At 42.0% G+C, this 20,303-nt stretch overlaps 1 protein-coding gene across 1 annotated transcript; it reads right to left on the minus strand.

Annotated features, from left to right (window-relative positions):
- Positions 1-2,869: 2,869 nt before the first annotated feature.
- On the minus strand, positions 2,870-17,259 carry PTGER2 (prostaglandin E receptor 2). Its single transcript, XM_023222660.2, has 2 exons — positions 16,128-17,259; positions 2,870-4,245 (listed from the first exon to the last, which is right to left on the minus strand). Exons 1-2 carry the CDS (start codon positions 16,968-16,970, stop codon positions 4,003-4,005), a joined length of 1,086 nt encoding a protein of 361 aa, XP_023078428.1. The 5' UTR covers positions 16,971-17,259; the 3' UTR covers positions 2,870-4,002.
- Positions 17,260-20,303: the final 3,044 nt, after the last annotated feature.

A 20,303-nucleotide genomic window follows, 5' to 3' on the forward strand; every position in this document is an offset into this window, starting at 1 on the left:
GATCTCAGCTCACTGCAAGCTCTGCCTCCTGGGTTCACGCCATTCTCCCACCTCAGCCTCCTGAGTAGCTGGGACTACAGGCGCCCACCACCACGCCCAGCTAATTTTTTGTATTTTTAGTAGAGACGGGGTTTCACTGTGCTAGCCAGGATGGTCTTGATCTCCTGACCTCGTGATCCATCCGCCTCGGCCTCCCAACATGCTGGGATTACAGGCGTGAGCCACCGCGCCCGGCCTCCTCTCTCTTTTATACTTACTCGTTACTCTACATTCTCCCATGTGTACCAATCTTCACTGCATTCTATGAAATGCAAATTCGTCCCATTTGTGTATTGTCATTTTTCTTGACAGTTACTCAGAGTTAATGAATATATAGCATCACCCCTAGCACCCACCACCACCACTGAGAATCAGAAATAAGAGCCAGGTGTGTGTAAAGAGGTCAGAGGGGCCACTGAATGGGCATCTAAGATGATACTAATACCTAACCTTATTAGGATTTATCATGTGCCATGAAATACATGGATCACCGAATTAAACCACTAAAATTGATCTTAAATAGTACATAGGTTTCATAAGAAATAAAAATATATCATTCGAGAAAATGCACTTACTTTTTTTTGTATAGTAACACAAAAGCTGCCAGGGGGAAAAAAGTAATTTTCTGAAATAAATAATGCCCAATACACGGCCTTGGCCCATGTATAAATTAAAATGTTGCTTTTGTGAATTACTAAAATAATCCTTCCTTCCATAGAATGTATTTTAGGTCATCAAAATGACTTGTAAATTTAAAAATCAATTATAGTGCTGTTAGGTGATTGAGAGGAAAGCCAGTGGAGTGAGTGTTTGATGAAGGCAGAAGAGAGGCATCAAATATTCAGGTTGTAACAGAGCAAGTAAGAGTAGTCATTGCAAGTCAACATGAATGAAATAATCATTTATAGAGAGGAATGCATCTCTCTCTGTAAATGGCTCAAGTAGTGGCTCTTCCCAAGTTCCAAAAACCATTAGATTTGGCTTAAGCTAAGTGAAATAAACAAAACTCGGCCTAAGTGAGAGCTAATTGTCTTCCCTTGCCTTTCAAAGTCACCAAATTCTAAACTGGAATGTATTGTTATTTCTTGGTTCAGATCAGAGCTGACCTGCCATTAGCATTAGGACAATCCCTCTCTCAAAGCGCACCGACGCTGAGGAGACAGAGATGCCGAAGTGTAACTGAATTACATGAGCGTGTAGTGATGTGAATCAGTTTTGCCCTCCCTCCTCCAGATTCGAGGCCTCTGTAAGCATCATAATTTGGAGTTGGAGCGGTTTCCAGAGTTTCGGTCTCACTCTGGGTTGTCGCGGGTCCAACCCACTTTGTGATGAAGGTCTTCCAGAGTCATCTTACATCTTCTAAGCAAACTCAGATCCCAATCAGATTTTTGGAGATTCAAGGCCACAATTTAGCACCAGAGTTTTTCAGTTCTTTCTTGGAAAAGATGACCAGGGCCACACTGAACCATTTAGGAACAATTCAGCTCAGAGCAGACAGCTTGGTCCATCCCATAACCAAACACCTAAACTTAGGGCTGGCATGCTGCAGGGAATCCCAACTATAGTTTCTTTCTCCCTTTTCATTCTGACTACTGGGGGCAAATAATAAAGTCTAGATCTTCTTTTATCACAATTCAGTTCTGTAATATATCAGGCTAAGTAAATTCTATTGTTTTATTTAACTTGATAATGAATCAGTAACTTAGGTATATCTGATGTGGTAAGATTTTTAGAAAGGGAATATTTACATAGCTAATTTTAGTAATTTTTTTCTAAGTTACCTTTAAATTGCCATTAATAGGAGGTAATGACTATTACAGAGGATTTTTACTTTCAACTCCTTCTACATATATTTTGGTGTAAATGAGATATCAGCACAGTGCATGGAACAGGAGTACATGAGGAAAACAAAGTTCTACAAATATACCAGTGCTTAAATAAGTGGCTTAAATTCTTATACTTTGGCCTCCAGAGTGAATCATTTTGTTCCTGCTAGTGATATTATGTCCAATTTTGTGTTTTTATTTTCAGTTCTCAGGCATTATTCTGGGATTTTAGGGGGAGGGGTAAGGTGGAGTGAAAAATTGTAGTTGACATTTTCATCTGGAGAAAAACAAGTCATCTGATAAAAGGAATCAATCTTCTAGATTCAAAGCAACTTCAGAATTTTATGTTTAGGAATTACCCATGGGCCTAATTAGTCCCATTTAGAATAATTTCTTAACTTTAGAATGCCTGGTGGACAGGGAAGATTTATTTACATGTCGAGATTTTAGTTAAATTTTGCCTGGCTTGTTTAAATTTGTAGAAAAGCAAACCACTTATTTATTCTTCTTAAGAGCTGATTTGACGTAGATTGTCTGTATCAAAATACACTGATGCCTAGATTGGTTTGAAATCATTCTAAGTGATCGTCTAGTTCTATAACTGCTTAAAGGAAATAGTTTTGGTAAACAACTCAATGAGACTTTGGAGAAAACAAGCATCTCTTTCTTCTTCTTCTTCTTCTTCTTCTTCTTCTTCTTCTTTTTTTTTTTTTTAAAGGAGTGGCTATCCAATAATAACACTATGTAAAAAATAAGATGGTTCTACTATTTTAAGGATCATACTGGAAGGGTAAAAACTGGAGGAAAAAAATATCTTCTAATACCAAGTATTATAATGAATATTTTAAACTCTAATTTGCAACCACACTTTTAAAACCTGGCAACCACACTTTACAAATCTGCCAAATTAAATATAATTTTTCCACTTTGATCTCATTTAAACAGTACTATGTTTATATTAATTGCAAAATGTTATTTGAGGGACTTCATAAAATACTATTCCATTTTCAAATTTTTGTTTTATAGTTTATTTTTGTAACATTTCAGATGAGTTTACACAGTAACTGTGATTAAACAGTGCAAATTCACTGAAATATTTTGATGCTGAGTTTACATTTACATGCCAAACATTTAGAAATATATTAAGATATGACTCACTGCTACATGGTTTCCCATATAAGATGAGTCAAACCATGTTCCCTAAATAAAGTATAGACAGATGAATTTTGGTACAACACAGTTGTCTTATAAAGTCTATTTTACTCATGGCCCCAATATCAACATTAAAAGCATTCCAGTATATCTGAAGAATGAACCAAATTTTTCAGTTTTTAATCCTAATATCTGGCTTCCTACATGGCCACGTATATCCTCCCCCAGAAATAGGATAAATAAAGAGTATTAATGAGAATTAACTGTCTTGAGACATTTCTATTATTTCTTGTTGAGAGAACCATTCCTAAAGTCTTTTTGATCACTATTAGCATATGGATGTTATAAAATAAATAACCTGACAACTTGACCTGTAGTTCCAGGAGGATGAATAAACAAAACTGATGTTAACTGACTGAGTCCACTCTTGTAAGAATAGTACTGTAGTGACTCCCACATACACAAACATCACAGTAAACAGTGCCTATGATTTTCAACTTCATTGTTCAAATAAAGTGTTCACTAAGTGATCACAACACAGCAGGCTTGGTTGCTTCCACATATCGACTTCCTAGAGACTACATATGAAGTTTAATCTGGTCTGGCTGTACGCTACACATTTATAACGGTAGTAGCAAGATTAAAATAGAAAATACAGTCACTATTTGGGGTTTCAAACAAATTACAAAACCACATGCTTTGTCATTCAACAGGAAAGCTTAAATCAAAAGGCAACTGGATCTTCAGTGCAGTCGATTGTTCCTCCAAAGGCCAAGTACTATGCTCATTGAGGGTAGGTTTTGTAGCTCCTTCTGACACTTTACATGAAGTGCCTTGTCAGCAGGTCTGTAGCCTTGACCACAGCTTAAATGTTTGTATACTCCTTTTTATTAGGGCAGCTTCATTTTGTTTACACAGTTTTCATTTCTCCAAGGAACAATTTCAAAATGATCTTCCAGATGCTATATAACTAAGAACTTTTAAACTACTGACCTAAAAGGTCAGCCTGTTTACTGGCATCTGACTGTGTAGAACAGGAAGTTTGTATCGTATCTTGTGTTCTTAATGAAATCCGACAACAGAGGACTGAACGCATTAGTCTCAGCACAGGAGGCCTAAGGATGGCAAAGACCCAAGGGTCAATTATTGAATTAATTGATAAAAACCTAAGAGCTTGGAGGTCCCACTTTTCCTTTCTGGAAGAGGTTTCATTCATATATGCAAAAATCTATAAGAAGCAAAGGGGAAAAATGATGTTAGTTTTACATCGTAGCAGTAGACAGGCTTAGATCCTATGTTATGTCTTGAGATTTAAAAGCAAAACCATGTTTTGTCTGTGGCAGTGGTGGGGAACGAAAGGTGGGTGGTGGGAATCTCACCTTTCTTCCTCATGTAAACTGTAACATAATGAATGTATTTTTTCCCTTTGAACTCAATGAAAGCAAGCATGTTTTCTGTGGAATGCAATTAACATTAACACTATGCACAATGTTCTGGTGTCACTGGGAATGGACAGAAATAAACTTTTCTTGTCACCTAGAATAGAATCTTTTAATAATATAAATAATAATGATAATATTAGTAGCTCCAATGTATCAATAACCTAATATATGTGTCATGAATTGTTCTGGGTACTAACCCTGCTTTATCTCTACTCCTTAGAGAAACTCTGAAACTTAGAGATGGTCTCTTTTTAACAGATAGGGAAGTGAACTTCAGGAAAATTAATAACATGTTACATTTACTTCCAAATACTAAATCTAATGATCGCAATTCAGTAAGACAGGGTCTGCAATGGAACACCCTCAGGGGGAGTATGAGTTCTGGCCTTTGGACTGGGTTTGAATCCTAGCTCTGTATATAGTTTGGGACCAATGGCAAGATATTAATAATGCACCTTTCTTCCTCAGTTTTGACATCTTTAAAATGGGTGATAATAATAACACACCCACTTCACAGAGTTGCTGAAAGGATGATAGGAAGTGATATGTGTAAGCTACTTAAATCAGTGCTCACATCCTAAGTGCTCCACAGTGTTCATTGTTATTATCTCCATTTTACAAATGCAGACACTGGGGTATAGGAAATTAGATAATTTACTCAAGTACCCAGAGCTGATTAGTGGCCAAATCAGGATGCAAATTCCAACTCTCCTGATGGTAGTGCAGTGCTCACTGTATGCTACATGCAGGCCTGTATTAGCAAAGGCCCCAGAACAATGTCCTGAACACTGGAAAGCTGACACATCTTTACATGTGGACCAAACTGCTCTACCAGCTCTCAAACAATTTCTTAGATATTTAGGGAGCAACATAAATGTTTGGGCAGGTTGGAAGGAATGGAATAGTGCATCTTGATAAAGATCACACTTCCACAAAATTCACAGAAAAGAGGAAAACAAAGGAGATCACACCTAGTCATTGAAAACCAGTGCTTTATAAGGCTCCAGGGTCTTTCTTACCAATGGCTTTAGAGACCTAGCCCCTCTTTTCTTCGCTCCCTTTCTGCAGAAGAAGGAGCAGTTTGTTTCCTTTCTCCTAGTACTTACTCCGCAGGCATCTGGCAACTGGATATACAAAGCAGATTGCAGAGAGGGCAAAGGGTAGTCATCTTCAGTTTGTTTACGTTAGGACAAGGGCAGAAAGGTTTGGCAGCCATAGGTGTTTATGCTGGAGAATCTTGGCATAGGGAATGGAGAAAAGATTTGGCAGATGAGTGAGGAAAAAGAATTGACGGTAGATTTCCCAGATTACAGAGAGAACGGGAAAGCTAGGTGAGGAGATGCAATGGAGCAATAGTTTTCCTGTCAGTTAAACTATTTTGGATGAAAACTATACAGGCTGGTGTGTGAAAGGAGTGATTTGGAGGTAAGAAATTCAGGATAATGATGCACATAGGTCTATAGATTAAAACACATTAGTGATTACATATGCACACACACGTGTGCACGTGATGCATAACTGATCACTCCGATAGAAAGGGCCTGCAGCTGAGTTGATGATCTAGTTTAGCCAGAGAACATACTCACACTGAATTGGCCAGTAGAGAAGTGCAGAAAAGGCATAGCCCTCTGGTGTTGCAGCTTCACACATTAAGATGAGTCAGGTTTTCAGGGGAGAATAACCCACATCAGAGTTCCTGAATGTCTTTAGAGCGTGACAGAATAATGAGAAGTGAAAAATGGTTGTAGAGGATGAAGCAATTCTGTACTGTTTCCTTTCCTTTTCATCTACTGTGCTGGGTAATTTTGAGAATTGCTTAAAATTTGCACTTTGGGAGGTGACCAATATTTTGTAGAAGACAGTTTTTTTTTTTTTTTTTTGAGACGGAGTCTCTCTCTGTCACCCAGGATGGAGTACAGTGGTGTGATCTCGGCTCACTGCAACCTTTGCCTCCTGGATTCAAGTGATTCTCCTGCCTCAGCCTCCTGAGTAGCTGGGATTACAGGCACCCACGACCACGCCTGGCTAATTTTTGTATTTTTAGTAGAGATGGGGTTTCACCCTGTTGGACAGGCAGGTCTCGAACTCCTGACCTGAAGATCTGCCTGCCTTGGCCTCCTGAAGTGCTGGGATTACAGGCGTGAGTCACTGCACCCAGCCAGTTCCTTCTTTATACTTGGAGAAGAGACATACTTCAGTGACCCTCAAAATTCTTGATGTAAGTTTTGTCTTCTACCTCTCCATTTTTTTCTTTTGATTCTTGTCTTTTGCCTAGATTACTATATTTTTGATCTTATGGATACTGGGATTTTAAAAAGTTGTAGTAAAATAAATATAACATAAAATTTACCATTTTGCCATTTTCAGCTATACATTAAATACATTTACATTGTGGTGCAATCATATTTTTTATATTTTCACTTTTCTGCATATTATGTTTTGACATCTTACATTCTTCTTGGCCGGGAGAGACTGCCCCTCTAGGGGCTAATTTGTAGAGACAGCAAAGAGTTAGGCTGGGAGCATATCTGTGATATACAGACTAACCTATCCAGGGCCAGAACTCTTCTATCTAGCCCATACACCGAGAGGAAGTATTTATTCTTCTGCTTTAATCATTCCAGTGCCAGGTATCAGGCAACTAGGGACCACCCCTATAGCTTAGAGCCTGCTGAAATTATTCCACCTAACCAACCCTAAACTGTTTACCCTGCTCTGCCTTTCTTGTGGAAACTCCAATAAAGTCTTGGCCCAGATCCTCCCCATCCTCCTGCCCCTCTGCCTCCTGACTGAAACCGATGCTTTTTCATGTGGCCCTGAGCGATCTGCCATGTCTGTGTTTTCCTGAACGTCTCCTGTGTCTCCTCTTGTGGATGCACTTGACTGCATCCACATAGAAGCACAAGGAACAGCAACCATCACTACCATCTCCAGAATTATTTTAATCATCCCAAATTGAAACTCTGTACCCATTAAATAGTAACTGCCCATTCTCCTCTCCCTCCAGCCAGTCCTGAGTTTTGAATTAAAGGATGTCACAAAGGATATAAGATAATTAATAATATGTCAGTGATATTCAGCAATTCAGTTTCAGAGGTTGGTAGAAATTATCCATCTTTTTGTGTGCACTACCAATATATGAGAAAAATACCAAGTGCTAATCCCAAAGAATCAGTGAATTTTAATTCCTTAGGGCAGGCTCCCTCTACAGGGCTTTGTTAAGAAGGTAGAGCCTTGTTGTGACATTTACAAAGTGGCACAGATGAGAATTAGTGCTATTTTAGCATTGTCATGTATAGAAGCAGCCTCCCATAGGAAGCTTCATTTTGGCACTGACCAGGTACATTCTTTTGAGGTACTTTTCTATCTTTAATGCAACTACAAAATGGGTTCAGAATTTTAGAGCAAATGAGGGCTTTTTATTTGGCTGATCATTTAAATCACCCGAGGAGCTTTAAAAATAGGTTGGGCACAGTGGCTCATACCTGTAATCCCAGCACTTTGGGAGGCTGAGGCAGGCAGGTCACCTGAGGTCAGAAGTTCAAGACCAGCCTGGCCAACATGGTGAAATTCCATCTCTACTAAAAAATACAAAAATTAACCAGGCGTGGTGGTGGGCACCTATAATCCCAGCTACTTGGGAGGCTGAGGGGAAGGATTGCTTGAACCTAGGAGGCAGAGGTTGCAGTGAGCCGAGATCGCACCACTGCACTTCAGCCTGGGTGACAGAGTGAGACTCCGTCTCAAAATACATACATACGTACATACATACATACATACATACAAATATTCTGAGGCATTTCTCCCTTCCCCAGATGTTGTGGGAAGTCAGGGACCCTGAACAGAGGGACTGGCCGGAGCTGCAGCAGAGGAACATAAATCGTGAATATTTCATGGACATTCATCAGTTCTCAAATAATATTCTTATAATTTCTTACACCTGTCTTACTTTAATCTCTTAATCCTGTTATCTTCATAAGTTGAGGATGTACATCACCTCAGGACCACTATGATATTTGTGTTAACTGTATAAATTGATTGTAAAACATGTGTGTTTGAACAATATGAAATCAGTGCATCCTGAAAAAGAACAGAATAACAGTGATTTTCAGGGAACAAGGGAAGACAACCATAAGGTCTGAATGCCTGCAGGGTCAGGCAAAATAGAGCCATTTTTTTCTTGCAGAGAGCCTATAAATGGACATGCAAGTAGGGAAGATATTGCTAAATTCTTTTCCTAGCAAGGAATATTAATAATTAATACCCTGGGGAAGGAATGCATTCCGGAGGGAGGGCTATAAACGGCCGTGCTGGGTGTGTCTGTTTTATGCAGTTGAGATAAGGACTGAAATACACCCTCATCTCCTGCAGTACCCTCAGGTTTATTAGGGTGGGGAAAAAAACCCCGCCCTGGTAAATTTGAGGTCAGACTGGTTCTCTGCTCTCGAACCCTGTTTTCTGTTGTTTATGATGTTTATCAAGACAATATGTGCACCACTGAACATAGACCCTTATCAGTAATTCTGCTTTTGCCCTTTGCCTTATGATCTTTCTTGGACCCTTATCAGGAGTTTTTGATTTTGCCCTTGTCCTGTTTCCTCAGAAGCATGTGATCTTTGTTCTCCTTTTTGCCCTTTGAAGCATGTGATCTTTGTGACCTACTCCCTGTTCTTGCACCCCCTCCCCTTTTGAAATCCTTAATAAAAACTTGTTGGTTTTGCAGCTCAGGTGGGCATGATGGTCCTCTCAATATGTGATGTCACCCCTGGCGGCCCAGCTGTAAAATTCCTCTCTTCATACTCTTTCCTCTTTATTTCTCAGCCAGCCAACACTTAGGGAAAATAGAAAGAACATATGTTGAAATATTGGGGGTGCGTTCCCCCAGAACCCAGAGACTCTGACTTAATTAGTCTAGGCTGAGCCATGGGTATCAGGGTTTGCAAACTCCTCCAGGTAATTTTAATGTGCAGCAGCCAGGGTGTGAGACATCCCTTTAGAACCTTATCTAAAACCTGGAATAGTTTAAAATTATTCATTTATCACACTTAAAAACAAAAGGCCCACTTAGGCCTAGTCACTCAAACAAAAGACTTTGAGCTTTCAGAATTCATTTCCTGATCATTAATATACAACCTGATTTTCCCTTGGAAATGGAATCCCCTAGAGATAGCAGCTAACATTTATTAAACACCTACTGTATGTTAGGCATGGTGCCAAGCAATTTATAAGGCATATTTTGTTTAATATTTACACAAACCTACAAAGTATTATTATTCCAATGTTAGAAGGAAATGAAGGTCAATTAGAAGGTCAATTACTTTGCATAGAATTACAGTCTGGGTAAGTAGAGAAAATGTGGAGTCAAACTGAATCCATGGGACACCAAACTTTGCTTTCAGCCGCTACATACTCTGCTGCCGTCTATATAAAAAGCCTGTAATGTAAAGCTTCGCATGAAATTCACAAATGTCTGACCACATTATGGGTTTGGAGGAGATTTCTCTTCAAAGATGTCACAAAGGTTTATGGATATCATGGTTCCTGTTTATGGACTGAAAAGCCATGGCTGTTGCTAAGTAGCTACTTAGCTTTCACTGGGACTTCTTTTTCCCCCACACTTTTCCACAGTTAAATTGCAAGCATAGATTGTTATATGGTTATCTGCCTTCTGAAAGACACTAAGATGTCCTGACTATAGACTTTGCCTAATTTATTCTTTAAAAAAAAAAATTTGTGGGGAGATTATTTTTCAGGTATATGATGCTTTAATGAAATTCCTTTGCCCGAATCACAGGTGCTTTGTGGTAGAGGGAAACAGAAGCCTATTTTCCTTCAGTAGGAAAAACCAGATCCATGTGGCTCCAGGACTAGAGTGTCCTTTGCTTTGTGCTTCTCAGAACTGGAAACAAAAAAAGAGCAAATGCTAAGGTTTAGATCTCTGGGCCTATTTATTCCAAGATGATGGCTCTTAACTCTCTGACAAACTGATGGATACTACGAACCATCTACCCACAACTCATACAAACATATAAACTCATATAAACATTTTTGCAAATGATTTCAGGCAGAAAACCCATGCACTTTCCATGCAGCACAGGTTATGGACCCTGCTCTAGAGGAACTTTCGGCCTTTTCTAAATGTACTTACAGGATCCCTGGCCCTTCCCATCACATGTATGTCCCAGCTGCAAGGTTCTTAGGTTTAGTTTTCTGTTAGGGGCAGTTTTAGGTAGCAAAATATTCTCAGAAAAATGGAGCTTAGTATACCTTGATAATGTAAACTGAGGCACAATGGACTTGAGCTCAAGATAAGGACAGGGAGTAGAGGGTCAGAAACTTCAAAATAGGTCAGGAGAAGCCAACTGAGCAGACCAAGTTGCAGATTAACTGGGTCTTAAGCTTCTAGCTGGAAAGAGACCTGTTGATTGCCTTCCCGAAACACTGTCTCACCATTTCTATTCTTTTTTTAAACTTAATACTGTGATTGGTTTTTGATATGCCAAAGAAGAAATATACCATCTCCAGAAGCTGTTTCTCTTTAAGCTGAGAACCTGGCCTAAACCATCTGAGATAGCAGTGAGGACCCACTTGACCAAAGGTGTGGACATAATGCACAAATTCTCTTTTGGGGAAAGAAATAAGGTTCTTTCTGTTTACATTTTTAAAACCAGTGTAATTGTGTTTTTATTCAAATCAGTATTCATAATATCAAATGGCAAAGGAGAAAAGACGTCAAGTGAAAACACTCATATAGAGGAACTTTCTCTTAAAAGATCATATGCATTAAAACTGTCTCATCTATCCCCAAACACATCATTAATGATGTTTAAATGATAAAGGGCCTTCCAGTTGTTTATGGACATTAACTTAAACTATCACCAGGCAAAGTTCATTGTGGTTATACTTAGAGATGTCTGGAGTTCTTTTCATTCCTACCAGAATTGTTATATTTTGCAGGTATGTAATCTACCAATGTTATATCAGCTTTTCAACTCCCATTCATGTTATATTTTACATAATGAGTACCACAAATGAACAAGAAACTCTAGTACTGTTTACTGGAGTTTGTTTTGTATTGCCAAGGTCAGATTTCCACTAATCAGATTTACCTAGAAGTTATAACCCTAAGTAACTTCTAAAATTGGAGAACTTTTAGTATGAGTCAATGGTTTACTCTTAAAATTTTAGAACTGAATAAAAATGCCTAAGCACTTTATCCTCATGGCATGTGGAAAACAGTTTAAAATGGCCAGAAGCTATCCACAATTAGAAAAGTGGTGAGAAAGGGGCTTGATATGAGTTGGATATGAAGACACAACCAATATCTGAGGCAAGAATAGAGATGTCATATATTTCCTGTGTTCTGTTCCATTTCAGGAAGAGAGTTTCTATTTATCTCTGTAAAATGATGGCAATAGCTGATTAACATAAGGAGGAATTTATTAATTTATACAATATCCCTTTAGTGAATAAACAGTTTGGAATATGTTGTTGGTTCCATGCAGAATTTCGTATTGGGCAGCCAAAACAATGTCATTTCCCAAATACCACATGGTTTTTGATCACTTAAGAGATGTTTTATTTGTTCTGATGAAAGATTTTATGTGAGGGATAATCTGATTATTTCTTAATTTAGACCAGCATTTACATTAGCCAATCTCCTAGAATCTGAGTCTCAGCTTTTTGTTTCATAGGTCTGTGGAGAAAAGAAAGGGAACCACATACGTGGTCCCGGCTCAGCTCCCTTGAGCTGACACGAAGAAAAAAGGTCCTTGCCATTTTATTTTTAAAGCTAACTAGTTGGAATTAAGAGGCAAAGTGTCCAGATATTTGTAACAGTCTCACAGCTCTTTTATGAAATCTTAGTTAATCTTCTCATCTGTTACCCCTGACATGAATACTTTCTCTTGGATAGTGTTGTGGTTAGGTTAATTGGCTCAGTGCTTAAACTGCCTAGCTTTGAATCCCAGTTCCACCACCCATTAGCTGTGGGACACAGGGTGAGTCATTTGCCTCGTCTGTACAATAGAAATCATCATACTATTTCCTATGGTGTTGTGAAGATAATGGGTTAATGCAAAAGTTAGCATTCAAAAGTCTTATTTTGTGGTTGATAATAATGATATATGAGGTTGAATTGGACTTCACTTGAAGGGACTGGGCCTTTAAAAAAAATTTACAGTTTTACTTCCAAAATTTTGGAAGCCCTAGACTGGCATCTTTGGAGGAAGCAGTAATTCCAACCTGCCCAAACCTTGGGACGATGGCTGACCTTAGTAGTTCCAGGTTTCTGAATTCCCCCATTCCCTCCTCTGTCCACTACTGGAGTGCTGTGGAATAGACTGGTGTCCCACTGGGTACAGCTGTCCTCCTTGTTGCCAGTGGTTTCGTCCACTTTAGAGGGACATAGAAAGCATCTTGCTATCCTGAGCAAGGAGTGGGAAGAGATAAAGTAGATGGCTACTATTTTCTGGGATACAAAGGAGAAACTTACTTGGAATAGCTTATTAATAATTATTTTACATAACTAATATTTTGAATTGATAATATTTTAGATATATTGGGTTAAATAAAGTATATAATTCAATTAATTTTCTCTGTTTCTTTTTACTTTTTGTTATATGACTACTAGAAAATTTAAAATTCCGTTTGTGGCTTGCATTTGTGGTGCACATTGTATTTCTATCAGATCACGTGCACTCCGTTAGAGAAGCAGAAACACTTCTGAAGGCAGCCATAAACCTTTGCTTCTAGAGCCCCCTGTTAGGACATGTGGAAATGATTCCTGCTTCAGGTGTGAGATTGGTATAGGCCACTTCTGACCACAATTTTAGTGTAGGCCAAGTAGAAGAAAAGGACTTGGAGGAAAAAGCAACTTCCCCTGGAGGCACATGCCAAGGATTCTGGACAGCAGAATGTATGAACCAAACAGTAGCCATGAGCTTGAATTTTCAGATAAGCCCTTCAAGAAATAACTTAAAATCAAGATAGTACAGCATTTCGTAAAGCTTAAAGTGCTATGTAAGTGAAATATACTAGCAATTATTCCCAATAATCTATTGACAAAATAAAAGCCATCAGTTGTCAATATAAATTTTCTTATTAAGAGGTGACAATGCTTCACATTTCCATTTTGTGTCGAGTTCATCTGGATATGGTGTCATGGTAGTTCCAAGAACAGAAGTCAGGGAGGCTGGCTTTCTGATTATTTTCACACTAAGATTTTCTCCGGCTCTTTGGGAATCTTTGCCATGAATATATGCAGAAGCAAAAGGAATTTGCTGATAGTGTCAATGCTTACGGGTGGCTTGGGGGAGCAAAAGCCCCTTCATAGTCTCCATCTGGCCCCGCTAAGCCATAAACAGGAAATAGAAATAAAAACACAGCTTCAAAGCAAAGCTCCTGCTCCCTCAACACCTTTTAGCCAGACTTCTGTCACTAAGCCCCTTCTATCTGGCAACTCTGGAGCAGCCCTTGGCCTAATATTAACGGAGGGAGGGAAAACAATTTCTATATCTATATCTATCTATATCTATATCTATATCTATATCTATATCTATATCTATATCCACACACATGTATTTGAATTTACAAAAACATATGGCAGTGATGGAGTTCTCATGGTAAAAGGCCTATTTACATGAAAACAGGACAACCTGTTGGAAACCACTGCCTTTATCTAAAAAAAATACAGTTTAGGCAATGGGTCAGTCATGGTCAAAGAGGAGACCTTTTTCCTCTTGCTCATGTAGGAAAGAGACTAAAAATCATTTTCACAAGTGTGTTATCACCCCAAACCCATTCCTAGGCTATTTAAGTAGCTGATGGTGGGGGATATTTTTATAAATATACTCACAAATGACAGATAAAACCCTAAGAACTGATATCTTAACTCCCACCACCCTAAGACAGTCTTTCAGGAATAGTTTCTGATCCCCGAGCTGAATGCAAAGCTGTTTATTGGAACTTGAAATGCTTCCTTTCATAGATATATGTACTGCATCCTAGTCCTGACCTTCAAAAGCCGATTTAGCTCCTAATATAATCAAAAGCTCCTACTAGTAAAATAAATCAATAGCGTGTAAGCCATGTGGATTTCTACATCACAGCGTTTCTGTTGCATAAACTCCCCTGCTCAGAGTGGTATGGGAGATGCAGCCTCCCACAGTACGACTTCATTTTATAAGAGGGCGTCTTTGAATATTCCATCTCATTCCCTCAAAGCAACCAATTCAGAACAGTTTCTGCCCTAACAGAGGATGGGGTAGAAGGGTGAGGACAGTGAGGACCAGGGAGAAGAGAACATAGCTAAGAAAGGGAGTTAACTGGGCTGGGGAGGAGAGAATCATATTCAGGCTTTTGGGACCCTGTGTCCCTTCCCATCCCTGAGGATGAGCACATGAAGATATAAGAAGCAGTAATGGAGGCAGGAGATAGGATAAAGTTACTTCTCCTCCAGCTTTTACAGGTCAGACCTGTTAATAGTAGGCCCTGCCCATCTCTCTTATTTTCTCCAAGATTGTGGCAGGTGAAAGTCACTATTAACTGCTTTGATGCTGCAGCAGCAGTCTAACTCTTCTGAAGATTAGGAAGTGAAGTTGCCACAGCTCCCAATTCCTAGCCCCTGTAAGAGGCCAGCACATTCTCGGACATATTCCAGGCTCAGCTAAAAAGTTACACTTCAGGAGACTCGAACTCACAGCCTCATGTCATTTAGCAGTTAGTTAGCATAAACTAACTGCTAAAGTTGCCCCAAATCCTGGCAGCATGATGCCAGGACTTGATCTCTTGTCCTTCAGCCCCCCAGGTAGCCCCACTCTTCCCTTCCTGAGATGGACCAGCCATTCCTGCATGTAGCTTTGTGCTCAAGTGCCTGACTGTAAGCTGAAGGACACCTACGTGTATTTCTGACAGTGACAATAAGAGGGTGTTTTGCAAGATATTACAAATGCTTAGCAAGGTGTTCCTCCAAGTATTTCCTCTAGTTATCATTATGGTTTTATAAACTTTCATGGCCACAAAGAGTTACATTCAAATATATAAATTGGGAAACCTATAAACTAGATGTTTGTTGGACTTTTAGGACAAATAACAAATGCTCTAAATTTCTGCATCAGGGACCTTTCTCATCTGGGACCATTTTCAATGGCAGCTGGATTGTTATGGGTTGGGTACTACATTTTGCCCTGGCAGGAACAGAAGGCAAGCCTGGAGAACTAGTGGAGAACAGTGGGTGAGAGGTACAGGGCAGCAAACTGCAGCTCTAGGTCATCAGGTTGGAACAGTGACAGCCATCCTAAGGGGGAAAGGGCTGCCTCTTTCTCAATTACTAAGCCAAGATAGGCAACGGCGAGAAAAGGACACCGCACAGGGCTAGGATGAGGAGATTGGCTGGCTTAGCTGAGGCCCAGGACTCCCTTTCGGACGGTCTGTATTACCGTATATGAAACTCTAGCCTAGCAACGCCCATAAGCCAGGATTGAGGGAGGAAGGAAGTGGATTAAAGAGGAGGGGAAGCGAGTGGGGAAGGCTACAGATCTTTACAAATTAGGACATATTTTTACAAGTTGCAAAAAGTTTGTAGGGTGGTGGAAAGGGTGGAGGCGTCAGGGGAGCGCATGAAAAGGCTGAGCAGAGCCAGGCTGTGGAAACGTAGGGAGTGACTTACCGTGAAAGGCAAGGAGCAGACGGCGAAGGTGATGGTCATAATAGCCAGGAGAATGAGGTGGTCCGTCTCCTCCGCCATGGACACCCTTTCCCCTCTCCTGCGGGCCCCGGGGCCGCCCCGGCCACTGCCCAAGGAAGGTCCACAGCGGCTTCTCCGACTTCGGCGGTGCATGCGGATGAGGTTGAGAATGACACTGAAGTTGCAGGCGAGCACCGCGACGATGAGAAGCAGCAGCAGGGTGGCGTACAGCTGCAGGTAAGCGGTCCGCCCGTGCCGGATGAAGCACCAGGTTCCGGGGCAGTACTGGACGTACTGCCCGTAGTCCAGCAGCGGCAGTGAGCAGAAGAGCAGGGAGACGGCATAGATGGCGGGCAGCACGGCCAGGCCCCCGGAGCGCGAGACGCGGCGCTGGTAGAAGTAGGGGTGCCCGATCGAGAGGTAGCGCTCCAGGGCCATGGCGAAGAGCATGAGCATCGTGGCCAGGCTGAAGAAGGTCATGGCGAAAGCGAAGTAGGTGCACGCGCGGCTCTCGGGCGCCAGTGCCACCAAGGTCTGGTTTCGCGCGTAAGAAGCTAGTACCACCGGGCTGATGAGGCAGGTCCCGAGCAGGTCGGTGAACACCAGCTCGGTCACCAGCACGTGGAACAAGGAGAGGGAGCTCCTGCGGCCGGCGCTGCACCCCGCGTCCCCCCGCCAGCGGCGCGCCAGCAGCGCCAGTGCTATGAGGTTCCCCAGCACCCCGGCCGAGAACATCACGGAGCTGATGGCTGGGCTTTCGCCCGGGGGAAGCCACTGTCGCGTCTCGCAGTCCTCAGGCCGGGAGTCATTGGAGGCATTGCCCATGGTGGGGTGCCTGGAAAAGAGACGTGCCCGCCTCTCCCGGCCTTTACCTGGGAGGAAGAAGATCTGAGAGCCGGAGCGTTCCGAGACTCAGAGGTAAAAGGGGAGGGACCGAAATCCAGAGCCCCCTTCCCGCACCCAGCGCGCCGACGGCGGCTTGCCCTGGGTCTCCTGCCGCGCGCCGAGTGGCGGCTCGGCTGCTGCATCCGAGCGGCGCTCGAGGATCCCGCGCCTACCCGCTCAGGCCAAGGCCGGGAGCCAGAACCTAGGGGAGCCGTCGTCTCCGCCCCTACACCGTCGGGGGGCGGGCCCAGGAGTGCTGGCCAGGCCTTGCAAGTGCGAGTGTCCGCGAGCTGCCGGGGAGACAGGACGCGTCACACTGGTGGGGGCGTTCCGAGTGCCTGGGGCGCGCCGGCGGGGATGGAGAGAAGGCGTCTGAACACCCGCTGGGCGCGGCACTGGGCAGAGGCGCGCGTGTTGCCGGTGTACTGGAGCTGTCCTCAACCGGCCGGAGAGGCGTTTCTCGCTTCCTCGGCAGCGGGTACTCGAGGCGCACGGCAGTCTGACCTCGGCTGGGAAGCATTAAGCCCCAGCAGCGGGCTGGGAGGGAGTGCAGGAGCACTTGCGGGGTCGGCGCAGAATGCACAGAAGATCGGGGCAAAGAGCAAAGCAAAGAGACTCACCAAACAACGAAGTTAGGAGAATCCAATCCCATGAAATGAGCGGAACAAGGGAATAACAGTCCAAAGGCAGCTTGAAGTAAAACCAAAATGTTTTGCTTTGTTTTTTACCATTCCCAGGAAGATACACTAAAAGGTTGGGACAAAAATTGGGAGGAAGTGTAAAGCAAGTGTGTCCATCCAAGGAATCAAACCACGCAATGGGCACCGCCGAGTGGCCTGTTGCACTGCCCCTTTGATTCGGTTACTAGCATTTCACCTTTTCCTATGTCAACAGCATAACGGATAACCACTTGGTTAAGCAACCATCAAAGAAAAAAAAAAAAAAGAATGTTTCTTGTAATTGTACAGAATTGTGTTTGTGGATACATGAAAACCATTGCACATCACTGTTCTGTCCTTAAGCTCAGAGGCTCTGTAAGAAAATGTTGATATTTTGTTTAGCCGTTTATCTTTACATGTTCTATTAACCACGTAGTATCCCTCCAGAAAGACTCGGTCCTGGCAAAGTGTATTGGTAAGTGGCCAGTTTCAGACTGGAGCTGACAGTAATGGTTTCCTACCACATGTTGTCATAATTGCATAGTCGTGAAAATGAGCTGATACTTAAAAACAAAACAAAATCCAGTTTGGCAGACAACATGGGTAATTGTGTTCTGTAAGAAATCACATTCACTTGGGGAAGGGAGGCCAACTGGGAAGTGAAGGGTCTGATCTGCCTAGGGAACTGGCAAGAAAGACAGTCATCAGGTGGGAGGAAGCAAATTGCCTGCCCAAGAACCTATCTTGCTATAACCTGCTTACTCTCCATGAATATTTTTTGCCAACTTTGATGATTCTGGCCTGGGGATTGGAATGTGGAGTGGGGGGTCTCACTAGGACAAGCATAATTTACTGGATCGCTTGCAAAGTTTACAGGCCTGTTTTCACGTATCAGCAGCCACTACCTCAATCCCTAAACTTCTTATGGCATGGATTGCTAGGAAAGAGGATCTTAACTCCTACAGTTTTTCTTTCAAGCTATAAACTCTGCAGGTCAGTAACAACTTATCACCAATCTTTGCCTCCATCTCTGACTATTCCCCTACTCCAACTTTCCCCCCATCTCACCCCAAGCAATGGGGAAACATCAAACTTAAATCAGAAGTATTTCTTAATAGGAAAACACTATGATTCTTGTTTATAGCATTCTGCACTGCAGTTTTACTATTAAATAAGGGATTTTTAGATTCACTAAATTTACACGGTGCTTATTTCCAAATATATTTATACCTTTTTAATTTTCATAAGGCCCCTCACAACAAAAACCTACTATTGAACCTTTCCTATGTATTTGTCTGTAGCTTTTCTTTGGATGGGTACCTGGTGGCAGGCCGGCCCCTGATTTTTATGAATACCAGAGCAAGAGTGCAATTGAAGATCCTCCCCCAGGCCCCTGCCCCCTTGTCTTCCTAACCCCTGACTCAGTGTTGCACCACAAGGAGTCTTGCACAGAAATATGTGGACAGTATACTTCTTGATAACCAAGCTCTCTCCCAAAAGCCACCTCGGTCCTGGGAATGTGTACCTCAAACATGCAGTTGACCCTTGATTGGATGGACCTAGGGAAGATGCCTGATCAAGCCCTGGAAGCAAGTTATGGGACCAATATTTGAGCAGGAAATTTCATGATCTCAGGTACCTGGAAGGTGGTCTAGAATGGAGGGTGAATGGGGTCTGGGTGAGTAGTGCCCTGAGGGTGTCTCACCTGTGGTAAGGTATGTATGTGACAAGAGGAAGACTAGAGTGGGCCCTATAAATCTTGGGGGGCCGGTATCCAATTAATTGCTGTGCTGCTCAGCATTACTTGTTCAAATTACTCCTTTTAATTGCTTCCAGCATTTCGACAGAATACATACGTGTGTGTGTGTGTGTGTGTGTGTGTGTGTGTGTGTGTGTGTGTGTTTGGTTTAGCAGTTCTGCTATGTTCCATGTTGCTAGATTGCTGAGTAGTGCTGAGTAGGAGGGTTGATAAGTTTGCTGTCACTACATAGCAACTGGATCATCACATTTGTTCCTTTAAGTGCATGTCTAATCTTGCTTGTCAGTTACCCCCAATTAATGTTGTGGTTTAAAAGCTACTTCTTCCCATTTCTAATTTTAGTGTCAACATCTTGATACAGTTTCAGTTTACATAGAGCCTAGAGTTTCTTAACAGAAAACAGATTAACACCCTCAATTCTAGAATTGAGCCGTATAACTTTGCTAATTGTTTAGTTCGTGTTTGTGGGGCCATTGTATGTGGGGAACACTATGTGATGGTTAATTTTATGTGTGGACTTGACTAGGCCATGGGCTGCCCAGGTAGCTGGTTAAACTTGATGGCGGGGTATGTCTGTGAAAGTGTTTCTGGAGGAGATTAGTGTTTGAGTTGATGGACTGAGTAAAGCACATGCCCTCATCAGTGTTGGTGGGCTTCATCCAATCCATCAGGGCTTGAATAGAACTAAAAAGGTTGGGGAAGGTGGAATTCACTCTCTGCCTCACTGCATGAGTTGGGACATTGATCTTCTGCTGTTGGCACTCATGGTTTTCAGGCCTTCAGACCAGGACTGGAATCTACACCATTGGCTCTTCAACTCTCAGACCTTCAAACTTTGTCACCAGCTTTACTGGG

Source organism: Piliocolobus tephrosceles, chromosome 6, assembly GCF_002776525.5.
Source record: "Piliocolobus tephrosceles isolate RC106 chromosome 6, ASM277652v3, whole genome shotgun sequence".
NCBI lineage: Eukaryota > Metazoa > Chordata > Mammalia > Primates > Cercopithecidae > Piliocolobus > Piliocolobus tephrosceles.

Excerpts from the sequence above, each read along its gene's own strand:
- PTGER2 (XM_023222660.2), bottom strand. The coding sequence starts at position 16,970 with ATGGGCAATGCCTCCAATGACTCCCGGCCTGAGGACTGCGAGACGCGA. Across the intron at positions 4,246-16,127 it reads TCTGCTCCTTGCCTTTCACG|ATTTTTGCATATATGAATGA; the intron begins GTAAGTCACTCC and ends TGCTTCTTATAG.